This window comes from Thalassophryne amazonica, chromosome 15, assembly GCF_902500255.1.
Source record: "Thalassophryne amazonica chromosome 15, fThaAma1.1, whole genome shotgun sequence".
In the NCBI taxonomy this organism is placed as follows: Eukaryota; Metazoa; Chordata; class Actinopteri; order Batrachoidiformes; family Batrachoididae; genus Thalassophryne; species Thalassophryne amazonica.
In genome coordinates, this window is record NC_047117.1 from 30037739 (window position 1) to 30061967 (window position 24229).

Below are 24229 nucleotides of genomic sequence, written 5' to 3' on the forward strand. Positions count from 1 at the left end.
GCAATGGTCAGTCGGCCGGTCGGCCCTGGCGGTGAGATGTCCCTTATTTATTTTTCATAGAGTTGGCAACCCTAAGTGGGAGTCAACCATCAGCTCCCTCATCAAGAAGGCCCAGCAGAGGATGTACTTCCTGCGGCAGCTGAAGAAGGCCAAGCTGCCTGTCCAGCTGATGGTGCAGTTCTACACGGCCATCATCGAGTCCATCCTCTGCTCCTCCATCACGGTGTGGTACGCCGGGGCCACAGCCAGGGACAGACACAGACTGCAGCGCATTGTGGCCTCTGCTGAGAAGGTGATCGGCTGTAGCCTTCCATCTCTCCACGACCTGCACGTCTCCAGGACTCTGGGCCGAGCAGGTCGGATCACAGCTGACCCTTCTCACCCTGCACATGGTCTATTCAAACCACTCCCCTCGGGCAGGAGGCTACGGTCCATCCGGACCAGAACCTCCCGCAATAAGAACAGTTTCTTCCCCTCTGCCGTTAGACTCATGAACACCTCATAACTCAGTCACCTTAAGCTTAACTCTGTCACTTTATCATAGGTCACTTTAGACAATGTACTTTGGTTTTTAATTGCACTCCTCCCACTGCACTGTTTTTTTTTTGTTTCTCTGTTGCACACAGCCTTTCATATTTCTTTTTTTTTTATATCTTATTTTGACACATATGTTATATTTTATCCTAGCATTTTATCTCTTCTTAATGTTGCACCATTGTACCGAAGCAAATTCCTAGTCTGTGAATCCTGTTCACTGGCAATGGCAATAAACTTCTTCCAATTCTGATTCTCAGAGAGACTTGTATGAGGAGTCTCACTTGTATTGTAAAGGAATGTCAGTTATGGCATTATGGCCATGTGATGCACATCTCTGAGCATGATCCAATACATATGTGCCTCTGTTGAACACACCAGAGGTGGCTGCAAAAGGCCAAGGGGATGCCCACGTTTCACCTGGCTACAGCAGGTAGACAGACAGATGAAGATGGACTGGTTGTCTGCTATCCAGGACTCCGGGCGGTTAGATCGAGCGGAGGATGCAGCGATGTGCAGCACCAGCATATGCTAACAGACTTGATTCATTTGCCCACACATCCGTTAAAAGAAAAAAATCTGACCACCAGGAAGATTAAGATAATTATCAATATCAACTGTATTTATTTGCGGTGCAGCTCAGAGAAACTTGGGAATGCACGAAATCAACAATACAGTACCACAGACAAAACGCCACATATTTAGCATAGACTATTTACATGTTTGATTATGACATTAAATACTGTCTCATTTTAAAAATCAAAACAAAATACTTTGTATACCAATAGCTAGTACTGTTTGGGATTATTAATTTTTTCTGCTCCAAACTGGAATGCAACAGATATACTGTTGGTGAGCGGAGATTGCTGATTGTTCTGTGTGGGGGGGAAAAAAAAAAAAAAAAAAAAAAACTTGTTGAGGCTAAGGCACACACTAGAAAGCCACAATTCCCCGTCCTTTTTTCCAAGCTTTCTTGAATAATTTCATGACACCTTTTTGAATGGTCTTAACTTGGTGTTATCCTGTGACTGCAGGTACATTGTAGTACAACAGAAACAGGAACAAAAGATTTAAAATGGAGATGCACATTCCAGTTTACTTTCAAGGTGTTTCTACAAAATGAGATTGTGACTGAAAGGTAAAGATACAAATCAATACAAATCAAATGACACATTTTCTTTGTCCTCACATCTTAATTTGGGCATAGAGTGCATCAATCTGCTCCCTGAAGCAGCTGCGGAGTTCGTTCCTCTTGGACTTGAGGGTGGGTGTCAGCAGACCGTTCTGGATTGTAAACATCTCCTGATGTAACGCGATATCACGCACCTAAACAAGAAAACAACACATTACAGCAAATATGCAGCATCAATATAGAAAAATGCAGCCTTTTAAAGTCAATTGTTTAAAAAGAAAAAAGAAGAATCACCTGTTCAAAAGACTTCAGTCCTGCTTCTTTGCCAAACCTCAAGATATCCTCCAGAATGGCGTTTTTTACATCCTGAAAACATTATTAAGTGTGAGCGTGGATGATGAGTGTCACCTGTTCTGTACTCCAAACTGATGAATCTGACCTTGTTGTTGCAGAGTTGAGAGAAAGATCCTTTAATTCCATATTTCAAGGCCCAGGCAGGTAAAATTTCAGGATCAGGCACAATGATACCCACTAAACAAGCCTTAAAAAAAAAAAAGCAGACACAAAGAATCAGTTCCATCCAAAATACAAAGCAGAATAAACATCACTTCTGCATGACTTATTTATTCACCTGTAAACTATCACCATGAACAAACACCTGGGACACCGGGTCACTGCGATTATAGACCATCTCTATTTTCTCAGGAGCAATATATTCTCCTTGTGCCAGTTTGAAAATGTGTTTCTTTCTGTCGATAATCTTTAGAGTACCATTCTGAAACGATTCACAAACGCACCATGAAGGAAGAGCAAAGCTGCAGATATACTCCAATCTGACTTGAGATTGTGGACTTGAGTCTGAAGAAGTTAATCCCGTTCTACCTACAGGTAGCCATTTGCCGATATCCCCTGTGTGCAACCATCCATCCTCGTCGATCACCTCCGCTGTTTTCTCAGGGTCTTTAAGGTATCCTTGGAATACATTTGGTCCCTTAACACAAACCTACAGGGAGAGAAAAGGCACTGAAATATTAGCTATTTGCCATACAACTCTAATAATGCTGTGCCTCTGTTTATATTACCCTAACCAATGACAATGGTTACGTGACATCAAGTAACATTGTGTTTCTCAAGGTAACTGGGGGGTGGGGTTTTGGGTGGTCCACTTATCTGCCTAGAACTCCCCCCCCCCCCCCTTTTTTTTTAACATTGCACAACAGGATACTATAAATTTAAATTCCAAAATTTGAGGATTTTTTTTCCTGAGAATCTTGGGTGGCTGCATGAACAGATGGAGTTCCTCAGCCATATATATACCATTACTTTAAGGTAAGCATGATGTAAATGTCAATGTTAATCTGAATGCAGAAATTGAAAGATTGTTCAGCCTTGGTGTACTGGGGGTCAAGAGGGACCATTTCATTAACAAACAATGTGCTGTGGTCTGGTCTAGTCTAATCTAGTCAACAGAAAATTAACAGGAGAAATTTTTATTTTGATGTGACATTTCTTGCTTGTGCATGAGATTGATGCTGATAAAGTGTGACTGTCACGCCAAATGCGGGAGAGTTGGCAACCCTGCAGATGAGGTCGGAGCTGAGATGCCAAACTCTAATTGTGCTGCTGCAATGAAGACAACGCAAGATGTCTGACTGAAATTTAATTATTTTATGTTGGTGGTCCTGTGCGTGCATGTATAGTTAATTACTGTTCATGATGAACTTAGTTTATATTTTTATTTTTCATGCTGCTATGGCAGGTACAGTATCAAGGAGAGGAATGTGGAGGGACAGATGGTGGTGGTTTTTGCAAAAATTATAGAAAGGGCACCGTGAACACAGAACAGATGGAATAATAATTATCAATTTCTCAGTGCCCTCCACCACGTACTTAGGTAAGGGTATGTAGTCTCTTTACCGTCAACACATTTATAATTTCAGTATTTCTGGTGTTTTGTTTATCGTCATCCTATGATTTCTATTTCTGCTGTGGTTGCTGCTCTATAAGCCCCTTTAAAGAAACTGTTTGTTGAATTTGCATCTGGATCCGGATCAGCACTCATTAATGACTTTTAAATACTCAGACTTAAAAAAAAGAAACAGGCCAAATTCACTGTGTAGAGAACACCACCTCATTGGATAAAGACTATTGTCACTAAGTTACCTTGTATTTTGTTTAGGAATTTTTCTTTTAGTTCAGAAAATCAGATACATAACCAGACATGCTGTGGTGGGAAACTTTACACTACCTGCAGCTAGAACTAATGCCATTAAGAACATGGTCATCTTTAGGGATATGAATGAATGGAATTTATTACCTGATCATATCAAACTCACTTCAAATTGTTTTTTTTTTTTTTTTTTTTTAAAGCTTCTAAAACTGCATTCATTAACATAACGAGTAATCTGGGTTTAATCTTCTTATCTATACATGGAGAGGTTGTATCTATTGGTGTACCTTTACACATATATAGACTTTTTTCATATGTGTATAGACTTGACCGTGTATGATGATTAATTTGATTGGATTTTTTTTTTTTACTGTTATACTTTTGAATGCATTATTGATTCATGTTTATTGTGTTTGTAAATCTGTGCACCCCAGGAAGAGTAGCTGCAGCTGTTCTGCAGCTAATGGGGATCCTAATAAATAAACTGGCAGAAGCAATAAAATATTCTTAGTACAAAATGTGATGTCAATACTCCAATGGAATCAACTCTTTTACATACCGCCCTAGTATAGATTAAATTCCTAATGAGAACCACTCCTCACCTCTCCTTCTCCATTAGCTGCCAGGTAATTCATTTCTGCCACATCCACCAGTTTGATGATGTTGCAGGGCAGCGGAGGGCCGACGTGACCTGAAGACAGAGAGTCACGGAATTACAGGACAAAGCAGCCAAGTCTCACAGCTCAGTCAACACCAAACAACTGGGAATCATATTCTAACAAGTATTCCAAACATTGAGTGTGACATTGTGGGCACGTTTACTGCATGCTCTCATGATTACCTGCGGTCCAGTCCCCAGGCATAGACATGGAGCAGCCCGCAGTACATTCAGTCTGACCGTAGCCTTCATAAAACTGGAGTGCACAGAAACATTTTAGTGGTGCTCAGGCAGCAGCAGTCACTGAAGATCCATAAAATAATGAGTGGATTTACACACCTGACAGCCAAGAGCAGCTCGCAGGAACGTCAGGACAGTGGGAGACACGGGCGCCGCTGCAGTAACCATGAGCCGCACACGGCCGCCAAGACTCGCCTAGAAAGTATGAAACTGTCAACACTGATCCTCATCTACATCCACTGTGAATTAAAATAAAGCTCTGAGTAATACATGTTTGGCAAAATGTGTGGAATTATATATATATATATATATATATATATATATATATATATATATATATAAAGCATTTTTTTTTACCCTGGTGTAGGTAAAGTTAATGCATCAATTATTAAATATGTGTAGTACTAAAACAACAAAATAATGAGGTTCCACATTTGTCAAAGCAAACATTTAATGCTAAACACTGGTTCTGCTGCTAAATGTCACCACAGATGTACATAAATTATACAGCAGAAGTGAGTACCAGGCTAGTGAGCTTCCATCACAAGTCTACTTTATTCATCGTCGGCCTGTTTTTGAAGTGAGCTTGTTGTAAACAAAATTACCATACATCTCTGCACTGTTTTTCTTATGCATTTATTTAAATGAACTCCAACATCTGGAGTATAACTTGCAGTGTCTGGGTGTGGGGCAAGTGCAGGCAGAAGACATAGGAAGAGTGCTGTGTGAGTATGTGAGTAGCTTGCAAGCTGTTGTAGCAACTCTGTTTAGTGAAGGCATTATCTTTGAATACAACATCAAAATTGAAGTCCGTTTCCTGTCAGTCTTTGAGTCTTCCGAGTTCGCTCCCCACATTAAACTACCGGGAAAATCGGGGAACCCGCCTTCAATAATTGTAATAACTATTTGAAGAGATGTGGCAATAGAACAGCTGTCTGCCATCCAGTACCCAAGGCAGTCCTGTGGTGTTGTGGATGTGGCATAGCAAACTTGACTTGACATATGGGGCTTTCCTCAGAGTCAAAGCACAAAAGAAAATAGACTCAAACAAACAAAAAAAAAATTAAATGGCAATAATAAAAATACTTGCAGCTGCCAGTGCTACCCCTCAGCCTCCATGGCAGTGAAAGCCCTGGTTGGTAGAATTTCTGTGGTGTTAGCAAGACCTTTTGGCCTATGACCATGACCTCAAGTTCAAGGTCATCTATTTCTGACCTTGACCAAGGTCTTGACCTGATACACCTTTCCTTCAAGTTTGGTGGCCCTAGGCGTCGTCATTCCAGAGTAATCCCAATAACAATCCAATTGTTGACCCCACCCACCCACCGGGATTGTGGACAATACCTTTTCAGCATATTATAGGCTGAGGTGTAAAAAGTGCACAACAACAATGCACAAAAATACCAAAGTAAAAAACTGGTAATACAGAAACAATGTGGGACTTTTACTCTGGTACGCCTATGTATGTTTTAAGGCGATACAATTTTCAGTCATTTGACATTTAAGAGATACTTCCCAGCAGTGTACTCACTTCTGTTTTATACTGTAGAGAGGGTGAACCAAAGGGGAAAAAAAAAAAAAAATCAAATAAATGAGTGGACAAATAACAAATACAGGTCTCTAGCTGTATTTCAGATAAATGCCTGTTGGCCATTAATCATTTTTTCATGTTAGCTGCACAAATAAAATCACAAAATCCACTGCTTAGGTCTATAATAAGGAACTTCTGTCCCCAAATCCTTTTGAACCTGTAGACTGACACCAAACATATCTGCAGTGCATGCTGCATTCACCTGGACCTTTTTGAAGATAAGTTTGTCCCACATGCTGTCTCTTCTGACCAGGCCGCTTCGAAGCTCTGCTTCCTTCCTCTTGAATGCAAAGTCAAGCAGCCATCTCTTCAAAGATGTGTTGGCTTGGGCAAACACCTGTGGGTATTTCAGAAAAGGTCTTTGAAGAGGGTTTGTTAGGATCCTTTTGTAGACCTTAAGAAGATTAGAAATTAATCATGACAACTTCTTCTGACCTTATCAAACATGCGATTGAGAAGCCGTGGGACTACAGGGAAGACTGTCGGCTGTAAAGTTTTTAAGTCATCCATCAACAGACGAATGTCCCCTTGAAAGTAGCCAATCCGAGCCCCATGGATAAGGATGGCAGCCTGGTAAAAGATGATACCCTGTTTATTGTGCCAGTTAAAATGTTTCCCACAAGGGGTCACTGTTTCAGTGACCATTGTCATATGGGACATCTAACAATAAAAATAATCCACTGATCTAAATTGACTGGCACACTTGTGCCTCTGTTCTACACACTTGAAATTTTCTGTTCTGATCTGAGAACACGTTTGTCATCATTTACATCCCGGTATCAAATATAGACATGTTCAAAGAGATTATTTGCGGGGGGACCTGGATGATTCCCATTTGACATCGGAACTTCTAAAGGCATGACAATATAGTACTGTAGCAAGAATCAAAGAAGTTTAAAACCCATATATTTAGAATAAGTATCTAGTTTTGGGAAGGCTTGTTTTGAAAATTTGAAACATTCTATATGAATCCCCTTCAATGTCTAGAGATCTGTTAGCTGAATAACAAGGAACCTTCACTGATGTACTAACTCCACCCCCCATAAAAATCAATATTATCTACTGATAATCCTCTGGGACAAGTCCAAACTGTATTAAGCCATGCACCGTGTGCACCACCAGTGTGGCTGATGCTGAAATCAGTTGTGTGAGAAAATTTTATACGTAACTCAACCACTGTTTTTTTTAGCACTAAAAATTCTGTGCACAAAAAATACAATCATTTCCCACATTTCATTAGTCTATTAATATGTGTGTCTGTGCTGTGCTAAAATTGCTAAAATTTGAGATGTTATAAAAACAAAAACAAAAACAACAACAAAAAAGACACCCTGTGTGACAGACATCATTACTGGGTATTCATGTGGATAGCAACAAACATGGAAACACACTTATTTAACACAGAACAGATTTTGCCTGATCAGAGAGAAAGTAATGTGACCTTTTCCATTGCCTTAGGAGTATGTGCTGCCAAAATTATTTACTGTTGCTATTCATCTCATGTACACAAATTAATCAAATGGTTTTCTTCAACACAAAAATAGCTATTTTTAACTCATAACAAGTGAAAACCTTCTGCTGATGTAACAAGTGAAAATTCAATTAAGATTTTGTGATTGTGGCCAAGTGGGTAGTGTGCTGGTTTCCAGAGCAGAATGTTCTCAATTTAAGACCATCCCCACCCATTGTCCATCTAATGTGGAGTTCTGTCAAGAAGAGCATCTGGCATAAAAGTTGTCACAAAATATGTAGGTCAATCTAGGTCAAAAGGGAGAAGCTGGAGAAACTTACTTTTAGTGATTGTGTCTTATATTACGAGGAGATTAGCTATTTTGATGAGAAATCAGACAAAATATGAATATTTGTTCAAAACAAGAAAAATTAAAACCACTTTTGTTTCCTTGGAACTTTTTTTTTTTTAAATAGACACTGCCATCTAGTGGGTTCAGGAAAACACACCAAATGCTTTAAGAGGCCTCAAATGGCCATCACTAGTCTTTGGTCGTCTGTCTCTTCAGAGGATCTTTGGATACTACTGGAATGGCTTCATCTCTAATCAACAGTTACTTAGGGAGACAAAGATGAGGCGTACCACTTGTACTGTGGCAGAATGCCATCATTTTGGCCATGTGGTGCATTTCTCTACACATGATCTAGCACGCAGGTACTTCACTGTTGAGGATCCCAGTGCAAATTAATTATTAACTAAGGCACTTATCCCCCAATTGCTCACTTTAAATGGGTGGCCAGCTCTAGGAAGAGTCCTGGTGGATCTGAGTTTCTTCCATTTTGAGATGATGAAGGCCACTGTGCTTTATGGGACTTTCAAAGCAGCAGAAATGTATGTGGATTCATCCTCAGATTTGTGCCTTGAGACAATACTGTCTCTGAGGTCTACAGACAATTACTATGACTTCATGCTGGTTTGTGCTCTGACATGCACCATCAACTGTGGGACCTTAAATGTAGACATGTGTGTGCCTTTCCAAATCACATCTAATCAATTGAATTTACCCCAGGTGGATGCCAATTAAGCTGTTGAAACAGGATGCACCTGAGCTCAATTTTAAGCTTCATGGCAAAGGCTGTGAATCTTATGTACATGTGATTTTTTTAAAGTTTTTTTATTCTTGAAAAAATTTGCAAAAAAAAAAAACTTTTCACATCATCATTATGGGGTATTGTGTGTAGAATTTTGAGGAAGAGAATAAATTTCACCCATTTTAACAATAAGGCTGTAACATAAAATGTGGAAAAAGTGATGTGTCGTGAATACTTTCTGGATGCACTGTACGTATATAAGCTATGTGCATAAGTTGCTCAAAAACACTGCACAGAACTTCAAGCAACCATTAATGCTGCAAAGGTGAAAGTTAAGGCAAATTAAAGTGACACTTTCATACATTTAAAATAAACAAGACACCCAGATGATTACAATGTCTCACAGCTGTCAGTTTTACATTACAATGGCCTCTTTCCTGTTTGTGGTGGGGTCAATTACTAGATACATGAAGTACAATTACAATGACTAACAAATAAACATAGTTCATAGACCTTTAAAGCACTCTTATCAAGCACGCTGGAATGGTCTTTAAGGAACTGTAGGGTCAAAAAAAATTGTGATAACACTTATATTGGCGATTTAAGTCATGTATATAAGCAAATCCAAACATACCTGTGCAACTCTCTCAAACATATGAGCTAGAGGGAGATAGGACATGTGAATATCATGGTGGTTCAGCATGCAGGACACCTGTGGAGGACACACAAAACACATGCACACACTGTATGCTGCACCAGCATGGCATACCTCTAATATTCTCTCAAACATATGGCCCAAAGGGAGGAAGGAGATGAGCACATCTTTAGTGCCGGGCTTCAGAGTGCCCTGGATGTCAATTAAATACAGGGAACAGAGGAGGAGGAAGACAAAGATGCAAAACAAAAAGGAGCAAGAAGACACGACCAGTGTAAGCCAGACCTTAGCAGTTTCTCCACTGCGACTAACCATATGACTAGGGATGGGTATTGATAAGATTTTCTCGATATTGATTCCCTTATCGATACCTCTTGTGAATTTTCTGTGTACTAAAAGTAGGCTTTACAGGTTTTCTATGTCAACAACATTTTATTGAGTCTTAAAGTAAATAAACATGAAATTGGTCACTGGATCCTTAAACTCTGGACATAAATAAACTTGACATGGTGGATCCTTGATCCCTGAACATAAATAGAAACAAACAAAATCTGTACTTTTTGTCAAAAGCTTTTCCTTTCAGACATTATTGGCATGAATGTTTTTCCATGTGTCTGAGCTTGCAGCTGGCTGTGCTGCACGTCAGGATGGAATTCATAAAGAATGCAGGATGTCTCACTTTGGGAGGAAAAAAAAAAACGTTTTAGTCTATTGTAGTTTATTGTCTGTATTAGAGCATTTGGAAAGAGGTGTCATTTTATTTAAAGTGGCAATTCGTTTTGAATTTATTAATTCCGACCGGACTCTGTCTCGGCAGAGAGCGGCGCAGCGTTTGGAGCTGTGCCAACAGAACGGAGGACAATTCTCGTTTCTTGAATGCAACAAGACAAGAGTCCTCGTTAGTGACTTCAATACAAACAAAAGTGGCTCACGATTGACATTTTAATGGCTTTGAGAGGGGTTAAGAAGTGGACTTGCTGCTTCTGAAGAGTTATTATTATTATTATTGCTGTTGTTGCTATTATTAATATATAAATAAAATAAATTTTAAAAATTACAATTTTTAATACATTTGACTCTTTTACGACAACGCTGAGCCATTAATTATTATACAGAAAACAAATGCACACAAACGTGCTGAGATGCGAACAGCTAATGCTAACGTTAACATTGAAAACGCCATAGACATGCTAACGCGTTAGCGTCGGTGACGTTTTTAAGTTATAAAATACATCTATCAAGTGTTTCAGAAGACCATAACAGGTCGGTAAAAACATAAAAAGGTAAATATTACTCACAGACATATGCTTGTTAGGGTTTTAGCGTGGAAAAATTAAGATAAAGCAAAATAAAACAAAGAACCAACGAGCCAGCCAAATGAATCACTGCTTCATTGGTTCACACCTCAAAGTGGACTCGCACTACAGAAGCGCTTCATTACAGAGCCGCCGCAAATGATCATTTTCCCGACAAACACCCTCAAAAACAACTGCTGCTCTGAAGGGCCGATAAGGGAATCGTTAAGCAAAGACTATTGATATTGGTGGATCAAATTATTTCTTAATGATACCAGAGAAGAACTGGTTCTTGATACCCAAACCTACATATGACAGACTCTAAAGTTACCTTGACACTTGCACACATTTAACCCCCACACTGCTGCGCATTCATCGTGTCAATGTGACCTGTTTTGTTCCGCTGGATGCTGCGTTATATAAAATAAATTTTTCGTTGCGGATTAATCATTTGCTCTCAAAACTTGGCTGATGAAACCACTTGTAATTGCTCCCAGAATCACAGAGGAATTTTCTACAGCTGCAGCTTTCCTTGTGCAATTCATGACTTGGAGAACACATTTGGAATAGTCCCAAAGGTAATTACTTATAATATTTATACTGTAATGGCTTGGTAAAACTGTTGCATTTTCATTCCTTCTCATGAGTATGTGTAAGATTATGTGTATTTAGGGAATAACCCTGTTGTGTCTGATGATTTGCAGACGTTCATGCTGGAATTTACAGTTGCAAATTGAGTTATTAAAAAGGAGCTATTAGATATTTGCAACTGCAAATTCCAGCATGAACGTCTGCAAATCAGACAACAGGGTTATTCCAATTCTAATCCAATTTCATCGTTTGCATGGTTTATTTTTCTGTAAGTAATTCGGTCGACGAATCATTGTGAAAGGGTGTGGTTGGCTCGTCAAAGCTTACCGTTGCAACAGTGTGTTCAAGCTGGAAATTCTGTGAGCAGACCCACAGATTTCTCCACCTTGTTAGCTGCATTGAGTTAAATCCAATCAATCAATCCAGTTAAATCCATTAAATCCAATTATTTCAGCATCGTCAGTTTCTCTTGCTCTCAGCTGAGAGTGCCATTATTGACACCTGCGCAGCAACGTGGTCAGGGCGCGGAGTTATACATCAAATGTGAAACGGTCAAATATTTTGCCACCATCTACTCGATATTTTATGGTCTGAAATCTCACACGGTTAACCAATCAGATATGCAGAACAAATGTAATTGGATTAGAATATAGATTTAACATGTTGTCATAATCGTTCAGATGAGCCGTGCTGTGATGTGAGGTCTTGTCTCAGAGTGATGCTGAAAAACTAATTCATGCATTTATTTCCTCTAGGCTGGACTATTGTAATTCATTATTATCAGGTTGTCCTAAAAGTTCCCTGAAAAGCCTTCAGTTAATTCAAAATGCTGCAGCTAGAGTACTGACAGGGACTAGAAGGAGAGAGCATATCTCACCCATATTGGCCTCTCTTCATTGGCTTCCTGTTAATTCTAGAATAGAATTTAAAATTCTTCTTCTTACTTATAAGGTTTTGAATAATCAGGTCCCATCTTATCTTAGGGACCTCATAGTACCATATCACCCCAATAGAGCGCTTCGCTCTCAGACTGCAGGCTTACTTGTAGTTCCTAGGGTTTGTAAGAGTAGAATGGGAGGCAGAGCCTTCAGCTTTCAGGCTCCTGTCCTGTGGAACCAGCTCCCAATTCAGATCAGGGAGACAGACACCCTCTATTTTTAAGATTAGGCTTAAAACTTTCCTTTTTGCTAAAGCTTATAGTTAGGGCTGGATCAGGTGACCCTGAACCATCCCTGAGTTATGCTGCTATAGACGTAGACTGCTGGGGGGTTCCCATGATGCACTGAGTGTTTCTTTCTCTTTTTGCTCTGTATGCACCACTCTGCATTTAATCATTACTGATTGATCTCTGCTCCCCCCCACAGCATGTCTTTTTCCTGGTTCTCTCCCTCAGCCCCAACCAGTCCCAGCAGAAGACTGCCCCTCCCTGAGCCTGGTTCTGCTGGAGGTTTCTTCCTGTTAAAAGGGAATTTTCCTTCCCACTGTCGCCAAGTGCTTGCTCACAGGGGGTCGTTTTGACCGTTGGGGTTTTCCCGTAATTATTGCATGGCCTTGCCTTACAATATAAAGCGCCTTGGGGCAACTGTTTGTGATTTGGCGCTATATAAATAAAATTGATTTGATTTGGATTTGATGTGCTGATGCATCGATTCACAGTGATCCACGGTGTTTTGAATAGGTTGTGCAATGTTCATGTGTAATTCACAAAATTAATGCATACCAGAGATTTTGAACATTTCAAAATTTTCTCTGCACCCTTGCATGCAGCCGTGCACACGTTTAATTCTTTGGCCTGCCAGATTTTGTGCCAGTGTGCGGATCAAATTCGTGTAAGTGTCAAGGTGCCTTAAGCCTGGAAGCTGGTCTATAAATCCTGTGACCCTTGTTCAAATTGCAGTGGAACAGGAATTTGTCATCTGATTCGACACAGAATGCCACAATTTTGCCCTCATAAAAGTAAAAAAGAATTACCACACTGCAGAAAAAGTATTTTGCTTGGGGTTCAAGACAGATACAAAACTGTGGACAAAACAACTTGTAGACAGACTCTTGACTGTTTAAGGTAATGAAAGGCCCCACAGATCGCAGCTATTGCTCTGTTACAGTAATGGTTTGGGTAAGGGTCTGGGGTATCATCTCTGCTCATGAGTGTTCTAAGCAAATGTTCTTTGTGACATATGTACAGCTGACTGTCATATGGTTAGGCGGGGCCAAATTTCTAGAACAAGGTCCCTCATGCTCACAATATGTCAGACCTAAATCTCAGGAATACATAATTTAAACATTTTGACAGTGAAACACCACCCCAGTTTGCCACTGGGGTGGTGGCCCCCATATTAAAAAAAAAATGGATCAGAGAGTGTGTGCCACTTACAGGGGTATCACACTACTCAGTCTCCCTGGTAAAGTCTACTCAAGGGTGCTGGAATGGAGAGTTCAGCCAACAGTCGAACCTCTGAAGAGGAACAATGTGGGTTCTGTCCTGGTCGTGAAACAACTGGCCAGCTCTTCACTCTCACAAGAATCCTGGAGGATGCTTGGGAGTATGCCCACCCAGTCTACATGCGTTTTGTGGACTTTGAGAAGGCTCATGATCGGGTACCCTGGGAGATACTGTGGGAGGTGCTGCGGGAGTATGGAGTGAGGGGGTCCCTTCTCAGGGCTACCCAATCTCTGTACTCACAAAGCGAGAGCTGTGTTTGGGTGCTCGGCAGTAAGTCGGACTCATTTCCGGTGGGGGTTGGCCTCCGCCAGGGCTGTACCTTATCACCAATCTTTCTTTGTGATATTCATAGACAGGATATCGAGTGTTCACCAGTGAGGGGACAATAGAGCATGAGATTGGCCGGAGAATTGGTGCAGCAGGAATGGTATTGCATTCGCTCTACCGTACTACCGCAGAGTCAAAAGGCAAAGCTCTCGGTGTACTGGTCAATTTTTGTTCCTACTCTCACCTATGGTCATGAGGGTTGGGTCATGACCGAAAAAACTAGATCGTGGGTGCAAGCAGCCATAACAGGCTTCCTTAGGAGAGTGGCCGGTGTCTCCCTTAGAGATAGGGTGAGAAGCTCGTCATCCGTGAGGAGCTCGGAGTAGAGCCGCTGCTCCTTCACGCTGAAAGGAGCCAGCTGAGGTGGTTCGGGCATCTGGTAAGGATGCCCCCTGAGCGTCTTCCTAGGGAAGTGTTCCAGGCAAGTCCATGTGGGAGGAGACCCCAGAGAAAACCCAGGACTAGGTGGAGAGATTATATTTCCACACTGGCCTGGGAATGCCTCAGGATCCCCCAGTCGAAGGTGGTCAATGTGGTTCTGGAAAGGGAAGTCTGGAGTCCCCTGCTGGAGCTGTTGCCCCCATGACCCGATTCCGGGTAAGAGGTTGAAGATGCGTGATGAGTGATAATGAAACAGAGGCATCCATCTCAAAACCAAAGTGGTGAACTCCAATATGGAATATGTTCCATAATGTTTATGTGACGTTCAACTCCTGTATTCTAATATTTTCAATAAAGTAACAGTCATTGTGTTTGCTCACCTTTGTTACTGCAATAAAAGCTGCTGTGTTGCAGATGATATTTTCATGAGTAATCATGGCACCTTTTGGGTCTCCTAAAAAAAAAAATAAAAAAATAAAATGTATATATATATATGTGTGTGTGTGTGTGTGTGTGTCAACATCACCATGTAAAAACAAAAAACAAATAAAAATTCAATTTACACAGACACACTAAATATATAATATACACACATACATGTGTGACTGTGTGTGTCTGTCCCTCTGTCTGGAACACCACATGAACAACAGGGAGATTTGACTTTTGTGACTTGGCATGCTTACACAAGGACAACGCTGGCAAAAAATTGTCATTATTGTTGATGGACTATCCCAGTCGCAGGTTGCAGGAGCATTCCATGTCAGTTAAGGACAGGGTCAGATCTGGAGGCATGCACTGATGCCACATATCGCTGCATGCACCACACTGTTGGACTGCAGTTCCGATTGCATGTTTGTCTGGACTCTTGTCAGGTCTTGGAGTCAACATGGTTTGCAAGTACATTTTAACAAGATCTAAGTACCAGTGCATCTCAACAACAACACCAACATATCAACTTCCAGCACCTCTTGTCCTGCTACTGTGAGTGTTGCACAAACTAGTATAAGGTGTACAACTCTGCACACTTTACAAAGATTTGGGCATTACGCAAATGACAGGGAGCCATTTTGTGAAAGTGAATTATTTTCTTGATGTAATTTAAAGTTTGTTAATACAAAAACTGAATATTCAGCAATAATGTACAGTGGTATGTAAAAGTTGGCACCCCTAATGATTTACATGATTTTCCTTTATAAATCATTGGTTGTTTGGATCAGAAATTTTAGTTTAATATATCATTTAGCAGACGAACACACTGATATTTGAGAAGTGAACTGAAGTTTCTAGTATTTACAGAAAGTGTGCAATAATTATTTAAACAAAATTAGGCAGGTACATTTTGGGACCCTTTTCATTTTATTGATTTTAACACATTTAGCACTAATTATTAGAACACAAAATAGGTTTGGTAAGCTCAATGACCCTTGACCTCCTTACACATGTGAATCCAATCATGATAAAAAGGTATTTAAGGTGGCCATTTGCAAATGTTCCTCTTCTTTGCATCTCTTCTAATGAGCGGTAACATGGGAGACTCTAAACAACTCTCAAATGACCTGAAAACAAAGATTGTTCAACATCATGGTTTAGGGGAAGGGTACAAAAAGCTTTCTCAGAGATTTCAGCTGTCAGTTTCCACTATGAGGAAATGGAAGATCGCAGGCACAGTGCTAGTTAAGGCCCGAAGTGGCAGGCCAAGAAAAATCTCAGATAAGCCGAAGCAAAAGATGAAGAGACCAGTCACAGTCAACCCACAGACCTGCTCCAAAGACCTACAGCATGATCTTGCTGCAGATAGTGTCTCTGTGCATCGTTCAACTATACAGCACACTTTGCACAAGGAGATGCTGTAATGCAGAGAAAGCCTTTTCTGCGTACGCGCCACAGAGTCGCCTGAGGTATGCTAAAGCACATTTGGACAAACCAGCTTCATTTTGGAATAAGGTGCTGTGGACTGATGAAACTAAAATTGAGTTATTTGGCCATAAGTGGTGGAAAAAGAACCTACAGTACCTACAGTAAAATTTGGAGGTGGTTCCATCATGCTGCGGGGCTGTGTGGCCAGTGCAGGTACTGGGAATCTTATTAAAGTTGAGGGTCGCATGGATTCCAGTCAATATCAGCAGATTCTTGAGAACTATCTTCAAGAATCAGCGACAAAGTTGAAGTTGCGCTGGGGCTGGACCTTGCAACAAGACAATGACCCTAAACACAGCTCAAAATCCACTAAGGCATTCATGCAGAGGAACATTTACAACATTCTGGAATGGCCACCTCAGTCCCCACACCTGAATATTATTGAAAATCTGTGGTGTGATTTTAAACGGGTTGTTCATGCTCAGAAACGAACAAACCTGACTGAACTGGAAATGTTTTGTAAAGAAGAATGGTCCAAAATACCTTCAACCAGAATCCAGACTATATAGGAAACATTTAGAGGCTGTTATTTCTGCAAACAGAGGATCTACTAAATATTGATGTATTTCTTTCTGTTGGGGTGCCCAAATTTATGCACCTGCCTAATTGTTTAAATAATTATTGCAACACTTTCTGTAAATACTAGAAACTTCATTTCACTTCTCAAATATCAGTGTGTTCATCTGCTACATGATATATTTAACTGAAAATGCTGATCCAAACAATCAATGATTCATAAAGCGAAATCATGGAAATCAGAGGTCCCAATACTTTTACATACCACTGTATCTTTTCAAATGATTTGTACAAACATCATGTCCAAAAGGTCACAGTAGAGTCTTTTACTGGACCTTTTTGTACAGTACATGCCATTCGGTTGTTAAGTGTGACGTAACGCATCATGTGATTTTCAACTTCTGGGTCCAAAAAAAAAAAAAAAAAAAAAAAGCTAAGACCTCACAGGCAGAGTTCCCGGCTGTGTGACCGAGTCAATAGGTTGGAAAATCACCGGAGCTGTCATTTTATAGATTCCCAGCCAATGACAAACAGAAGCAGAAGTGGCAACAACTGATCAGGTAGGCCCCCTACCCTGGCCTTTTTGTTTTGATTTCTGACACTGTTGGGCTGTACCAACCATTTATGAAATAAATCTCATCTATTTACATAACCATAAGTGTTTTGTTTGGACTCATAAATAGATTTATCACATGATGCTTTACAACAGAGCTTAACACTTCCATAGGGCTTAATAATGCATGAAGACATTTGACATTCTGTAATTACCTGTGGTTCCAGATGTAAAGCAGATAATTGCAAGGTCCTTTGGTTTAGGTGGCTGTAATGCATATGAAAGGTGATGCATTTACATGCAATCTACGCCTTGAGATAACAGTTCAAATAAAAACGTGCAGTTTCTTCTCACCACTGGTTTCTGATGGCTGGCTTTACCCAACACCTGGAAAAAATAAATATATAAGACATACAGAAAATAAATACTTTGGCACCATTATTGATGTGTACATTTGTTAAGACATGGTTGACACAGAGATACGCAAATACAGTTATTTTAAGAAAAAGATTGCCATTCATCCAACATGGTCAGAGAAACTTCAAATGTTTTGGAAGGTTTTGCAGCTGATCGCAAGGTTAACAGGGTGTGTGATTCCTGTAGAGGTCAAATTGTGTATTTTCCATGTTTTTCCTGAAAAGGTTCTAGTAAATGGGAAGGAAATTGATTGACTGTGGTTCACTGCAGGCTAAACATGTTATTGCCTTAAACTGTAAAAATAGTCAAGGACGTACCACAAGTCAATGGATTAAAGAGCTGTCTCCATAACCCGGCATTAGAAACACTGACATATTTTGTAAAAGGGAAGATCGAGGACTTTTATAAACTATGGACACCTTTTTTACAGTTTGTGAAAGACTTGCCTGTATAGATTATTAGAAAAGGATGTATTTTTTATTAAGAGTATGACATTGTTATGAAGGGTTGGGAAGAGGTTTGTGGGGTGTTTTGTTGTTTCCCTTAAATGTATAAAATCAATAAACATAATGTGGAAAAAAATTGTGATATCTGAAAAGCAACACCCCAACTCTGCAGGTAAGCTAAACATTTTAATCATTTGTGTTTTGAATTAATCAAAGTGTCATCTGAAATTGAATAAGAAGTTAACTGAAAAACTTGCAAAGTCATTTTGGTAGGAAGATTGTTTCAAGCTAAAACTTTACTTGAACGCAACCAGAGTTTAAAGAGATGAAATTCCTGATTTTTCCTGGGTTATCAATCAATCAATCAATTTTTTTTTTATATAGCGCCAAATCACAACAAACAGTTGCCCCAAGGCGCTTTATATTGTAAGGCAAGGCCATACAATAATTATGTAAAACCCCAACGGTCAAAACGACCCCCTGTGAGCAAGCACTTGGCTACAGTGGGAAGGAAAAACTCCCTTTTAACAGGAAGAAACCTCCAGCAGAACCAGGCTCAGGGAGGGGCAGTCTTCTGCTGGGACTGGTTGGGGCTGAGGGAGAGAACCAGGAAAAAGACATGCTGTGGAGGGGAGCAGAGATCGATCACTAATGATTAAATGCAGAGTGGTGCATACAGAGCAAAAAGAGAAAGAAACAGTGCATCATGGGAACCCCCCAGCAGTCTACGTCTATAGCAGCATAACTAAGGGATGGTTCAGGGTTCACCTGATCCAGCCCTAACTATAAGCTTTAGCAAAAAGGAAAGTTTTAAGCCTAATCTTAAAAGTAGACAGGGTGTCTGTCTCCCTGATCTGAATTGGGAGCTGGTTCCACAGGAGAGGAGCCTGAAAGCTGAAGGCTCTGCCTCCCATTCTACTCTTACAAACCCTAGGAACTACAAGTAAGCCTGCAGTCTGAGAGCGAAGCGCTCTATTGGGGTGATATGGTACTACGAGGTCCCTAAGATAAGATGGGACCTGATTATTCAAAACCTTATAAGTAAGAAGAAGAATTTTAAATTCTATTCTAGAATTAACAGGAAGCCAATGAAGAGAGGCCAATATGGGTGAGATATGCTCTCTCCTTCTAGTCCCCGTTAGTACTCTAGCTGCAGCATTTTGAATTAACTGAAGGCTTTTTAGGGAACTTTTAGGACAACCTGATAATAATGAATTACAATAGTCCAGCCTAGAGGAAATAAATGCATGAATTAGTTTTTCAGCATCACTCTGAGACAAGACCTTTCTAATTTTACAGATATTGCGTAAATGCAAAAAAGCAGTCCTACATATTTGTTTAATATGCGCTTTGAATGACATATCCTGATCAAAAATGACTCCAAGATTTCTCACAGTGTTACTAGAGGTCAGGGTAATGCCATCCAGAGTAAGGATCTGGTTAGACACCATGTTTCTAAGATTTGTGGGGCCAAGTACAATAACTTCAGTTTTATCTGAGTTTAAAAGCAGGAAATTAGAGGTCATCCATGTCTTTATGTCTGTAAGACAATCCTGCAGTTTAGCTAATTGGTGTGTGTCCTCTGGCTTCATGGATAGATAAAGCTGGGTATCATCTGCGTAACAATGAAAATTTAAGCAATACCGTCTAATAATACTGCCTAAGGGAAGCATGTATAAAGTGAATAAAATTGGTCCTAGCACAGAACCTTGTGGAACTCCATAATTAACTTTAGTCTGTGAAGAAGATTCCCCATTTACATGAACAAATTGTAATCTATTAGACAAATATGATTCAAACCACCGCAGCACAGTGCCTTTAATACCTATGGCATGCTCTAATCTCTGTAATAAAATTTTATGGTCAACAGTATCAATGGGAAGTGAACTCAGAAGAGGGGAAAGAGACTTCAATTACAGATGCTGTATTGAATACATGCTTTCACTGAACAGGGAGTTACTACTTCAGTTTTCAAACTTATCACCCAGCGCTCTACCTGCACTACTGCCTGCTCTCCAGCACAGCACCCAGATGGGTGGGCCGTCTCCCTCAGCGTGGATCAGTAAAGTTATGGAATTGGTTGAAAGATGTTGCAATTTGACCTTTATATGTAGTGACTGCTCGCGTTGTATTAAACAGTATATTTAAAAGTAAAACTGTTTTGACCATGTAGCATGGTACGCAGAAGAACAGTATTCACCACGGCATTCCAGAGGAGACATGAACTTATTATCATTATTATATGAAGTTAGCAAAGTAGCAAATTGGCTATGAGACATACTGCTCCAACAGTATTGAGACTGAAAAATGTGCAGATAGAAATGTTTTTTGAAATAAACACAAGTAAAATAGATATTATATTTTCCTGAGTATGTCACACCAGATAAAAAAAAGTGCCTCTTGAAGATGAAAATACCTTATATAAGTCACAACAGAGTATAAGTCACACCTTTTTTCTTATTATCTGCTCTTTAATTTGGGATTTTTATGCATTACTGTAGCATTCTTTTTATTATTAGCATTTATTCTTTTATTGTTAGTTTATTTTGTTTAGTGCTTTGACTCCTGAGAAAGCACTATATACGAGGTCTATTAGAAAAGTATCTGACCTTATTATTTTTTTCAAAAACCATATGGATTTGAATCATGTGTGATTGCGTCAGACAAGCTTGAACCCTCGTGCGCATGTGTGAGTTTTTCCACGCCTGTCGGTTGCGTCATTCGCCTGTGAGCAGGCTTTGAGTGAGGAGTGGTCCAGCCCCCTCGGCGGATTTTCATTGTCAGGAAATGGCAGAATGATTTGGGCTTTTTTTCCATCAGAATTTTTTCAGAAACTGTTAGAGACTGGCAGCTGGAAACCATTAGAAAAATTTATCTGGCTTTTGGTGAAAATTTTACGGGCTTCACAGAGAATAAGGACTGTTACTACAGCTTTAAGGACGCTCGGCACGCCGCGCTCCGTGCCGCCATCGAGAGCCACAAACCACCGGATCATTTCTAAACGGATGGCTCTGTGGATCCAAGACCGTCGTGTGCACTTTCTCTGGTTATCACAAGAGCTGGACATCAGCCATTTTCCGGCAGATTTCACTTTTAACAAGAGATTTTGTCATGGAAAGCCGAGCGGAGGCTTCGCGCGTCATGACCGATTTGCTGATGGAGCGAGACAGCTGTCGATGGTTTTTCCATCGAGTGATTATCCGAGAAATTGTGGATGTGCCTGGACATGCCAGACCATGTCCCGTGAGGCTTCATCACGGCGTTACTTTGCGCCATGCGGCACCGCCGCGACGCGTGGAATTCCTCCGCACGTCTGTCTCAATGTGCCGAAAAAGTGCTGATGTCCACGTCTTTTCACAATTCCTGTGCTAGTCAGACGACGTCCCGGATAAAACACAGCGTCCAGTTTGGAAATGAACGGCACATTCCACTGTTACAGGAGTTTCTGTCATGGAAAGAGGAGTGGAGTCAATACACCAGTCTGTCCCAGGGCCACATATACACAGACAAACACATTCACACACCTATGGACAATTTAAAAGATTCCAATTCATTTAATCTGCATATGTGTGTATGTGGGAGGAAGCTGGAGCACCCGGAGGGAACCCACGCAAACACGGGGAGAACATGCAAACTCCACACAGAAAGACCACACGGGGAATTGATCCCATGACCTTCTTGCTGTAAGGCAACAGTGCTACCCACTAAGCCACTGTGCTGTCAATTCACAACCAAACTAATAAAAAAATAAACTTGACTTATACTCTGGAAAATATCATAATTGTGTTATTCACACCTCAAACTCCTTCAGACTCAGAATCTCAATGCCTTTCTCCTGCCCTCGAGCCACCAGGTCACTGTCAAATGACTCCACGAGGACCAACGTCTTCACTGTTCCTTCTTTCCCACTGACACAGTCCAGGATTAGCTGAGCTTTTTCAGGTACATCGCACAGAATGGTTGAGATGGCCGCTATAGACACACAGCAGCATATTTCCCACGTCAAATAATTTTGATACATTTAATCTAAAGCACTAATAACGACATTGTAGAGGATGTGGGATTAGTGCTGAAGATCTTATTTACCTTTTTTAAGAATGCAGTCAATGGCACCTACACCAAGTGTGTCATACAATGGAACTGCCACAAGGGAGTATGTGTAACAAGCCAGCTCTGCAATGGTCCACTAAAAGAGGAAAAAAACAAAAACAAAACAAAAATTACTAATAAACACACTTGGCATTTATTAGTTTTGAGCAGTGCTGCTAAATATTCTACAGCAGTGAAAACATAAGCTCCTTAACATCTATAAAAAAAAATAAAAATACAAGAGGCACTTGAATTGATTAATTCTTGATCCTCATCAACATGCAATAGAACATATCCAAAATCTGTAATATGAAGCGTCTTCTGCATGTTGTTCTTGAGTAATCATGGTTTCTACAACCATAGACAAAATCATCACATTATTTGCCACTTACTGTAAACACATTATCAAATAAAATAAAATGAAATAAAAGTTACCTCTGGTGTGTTCTGAGAAAAGATGCCAATGAACTTGTCTCCCTTGTGAGAGTGTCCTCTGTGAAGGAGGGCGGAGCCTATGTGCTCCGCTCTGAGTGCCACCTGTGTGCACAACAAGATAATTTTTTAATAAATGACAGCTACTTTATGGAACCTTGTGAAATGGCTTCTTGAATGTGCTATAAAGTCACAATTTCCTGGAAAACAATTATGACCATATGCTGTACAGCAGCGTACAAATGTCTAACTACTGACATCAACAGAAAAAGGAAGTGTTTTAACTAGACTGTCCTCCGTTCTATCAAATCCAACTCAATGTTCATGTAACCTTTAAAATTTAAGTGTGGTAGATGCAGGTGGTCCAGGTCTCACCTCTCTGTAGGATAGCCACTCGTACGGTTGGTTTGGTTTCCTTGATCCAACACAAGGACCATCGTCTAAAAGAAAGTAAAGTGGACTTTTATCGGCACTCACGAGATCAAATCAATTTTATCTATATAGCGCCAAATCGCAACAAACAGTTGCCCCAAGGCACTTTATATTGTAAGGCAAAGCCATACAATAATTACGGAAAAACCCCAACGGTCAAAACGACCCCCTGTGAGCAAGCACTTGGCGACAGTGGGAAGGGAAAAACTCCCTTTTCACAGGAAGAAACCTCCAGCAGAACCAGGCTCAAGGAGGGGCAGTCTTCTGCTGGAACTGGTTGGGGCTGAGGGAGAGAACCAGGAAAAAGACATGCTGTGGAGGGGAGCAGAGATCAATCACTAATGATTAAATGCAGAGTGGTGCATACAGAGCAAAAAGAGAAAAACACTCAGTGCATTATGGGAACCCCCCAGCAGTCTAAGGGATGGTTCAGGGTCACCTGATCCAGCCCCAACTATAAGCTTTAGCAAAAAGGAAAGTTTTAAGCCTAATCTTAAAAGTAGAGAGGGTGTCTGTCTCCCTGATCCGAATTGGGAGCTGGTTCCACAGGAGAGGAGCCTGAAAGTTGAAGGCTCTGCCTCCCATTCTACTCTTACAAACCCTAGGAACTACAAGTAAGCCTGCAGTCTGAGAGCGAAGCGCTCTATTGGGGTGATATGGTACTATGAGGTCCCTAAGATAAGATGGGACCTGATTATTCAAAACCTTATAAGTAAGAAGAAGAATTTTAAGTTCTATTCTAGAATTAACAGGAAACCAATGAAGAGAGGCCAATATGGGTGAAATATGCTCTCCCCTTCTAGTCCCTGTCAGTACTCTAGCTGCAGCATTTTGAATTAACTGAAGGCTTTTCAGGGAACTTTTATGAC

At 40.5% G+C, this 24229-nt stretch overlaps 1 protein-coding gene across 2 annotated transcripts in view; it reads right to left on the reverse strand.

Moving 5' to 3' along the window:
- Positions 1-1131: 1131 nt before the first annotated feature.
- acsl1a (acyl-CoA synthetase long chain family member 1a) overlaps positions 1132-24229 on the reverse strand; it is a 60441-nt gene continuing 37343 nt past the window's right edge. The window contains exons 4-21 of one of the 2 annotated variants that reach the window (XM_034188282.1): positions 23304-23368; positions 22932-23033; positions 22494-22593; positions 22204-22379; positions 17899-17931; positions 17760-17811; positions 14939-15012; positions 9501-9578; positions 6761-6895; positions 6528-6662; positions 4834-4929; positions 4678-4750; positions 4439-4527; positions 2553-2669; positions 2298-2441; positions 2106-2207; positions 1961-2032; positions 1132-1860 (exon numbers count right to left, since the gene is read on the reverse strand). In XM_034188282.1, the coding sequence (XP_034044173.1) occupies positions 1720-1860; positions 1961-2032; positions 2106-2207; positions 2298-2441; positions 2553-2669; positions 4439-4527; positions 4678-4750; positions 4834-4929; positions 6528-6662; positions 6761-6895; positions 9501-9578; positions 14939-15012; positions 17760-17811; positions 17899-17931; positions 22204-22379; positions 22494-22593; positions 22932-23033; positions 23304-23368 (1784 nt within the window). In that variant the 3' untranslated portion in view covers positions 1132-1719. The remainder of the gene's footprint in view (positions 1861-1960; positions 2033-2105; positions 2208-2297; positions 2442-2552; positions 2670-4438; positions 4528-4677; positions 4751-4833; positions 4930-6527; positions 6663-6760; positions 6896-9500; positions 9579-14938; positions 15013-17759; positions 17812-17898; positions 17932-22203; positions 22380-22493; positions 22594-22931; positions 23034-23303; positions 23369-24229) is intronic. The other variant, XM_034188283.1, reaches the window with a different exon arrangement.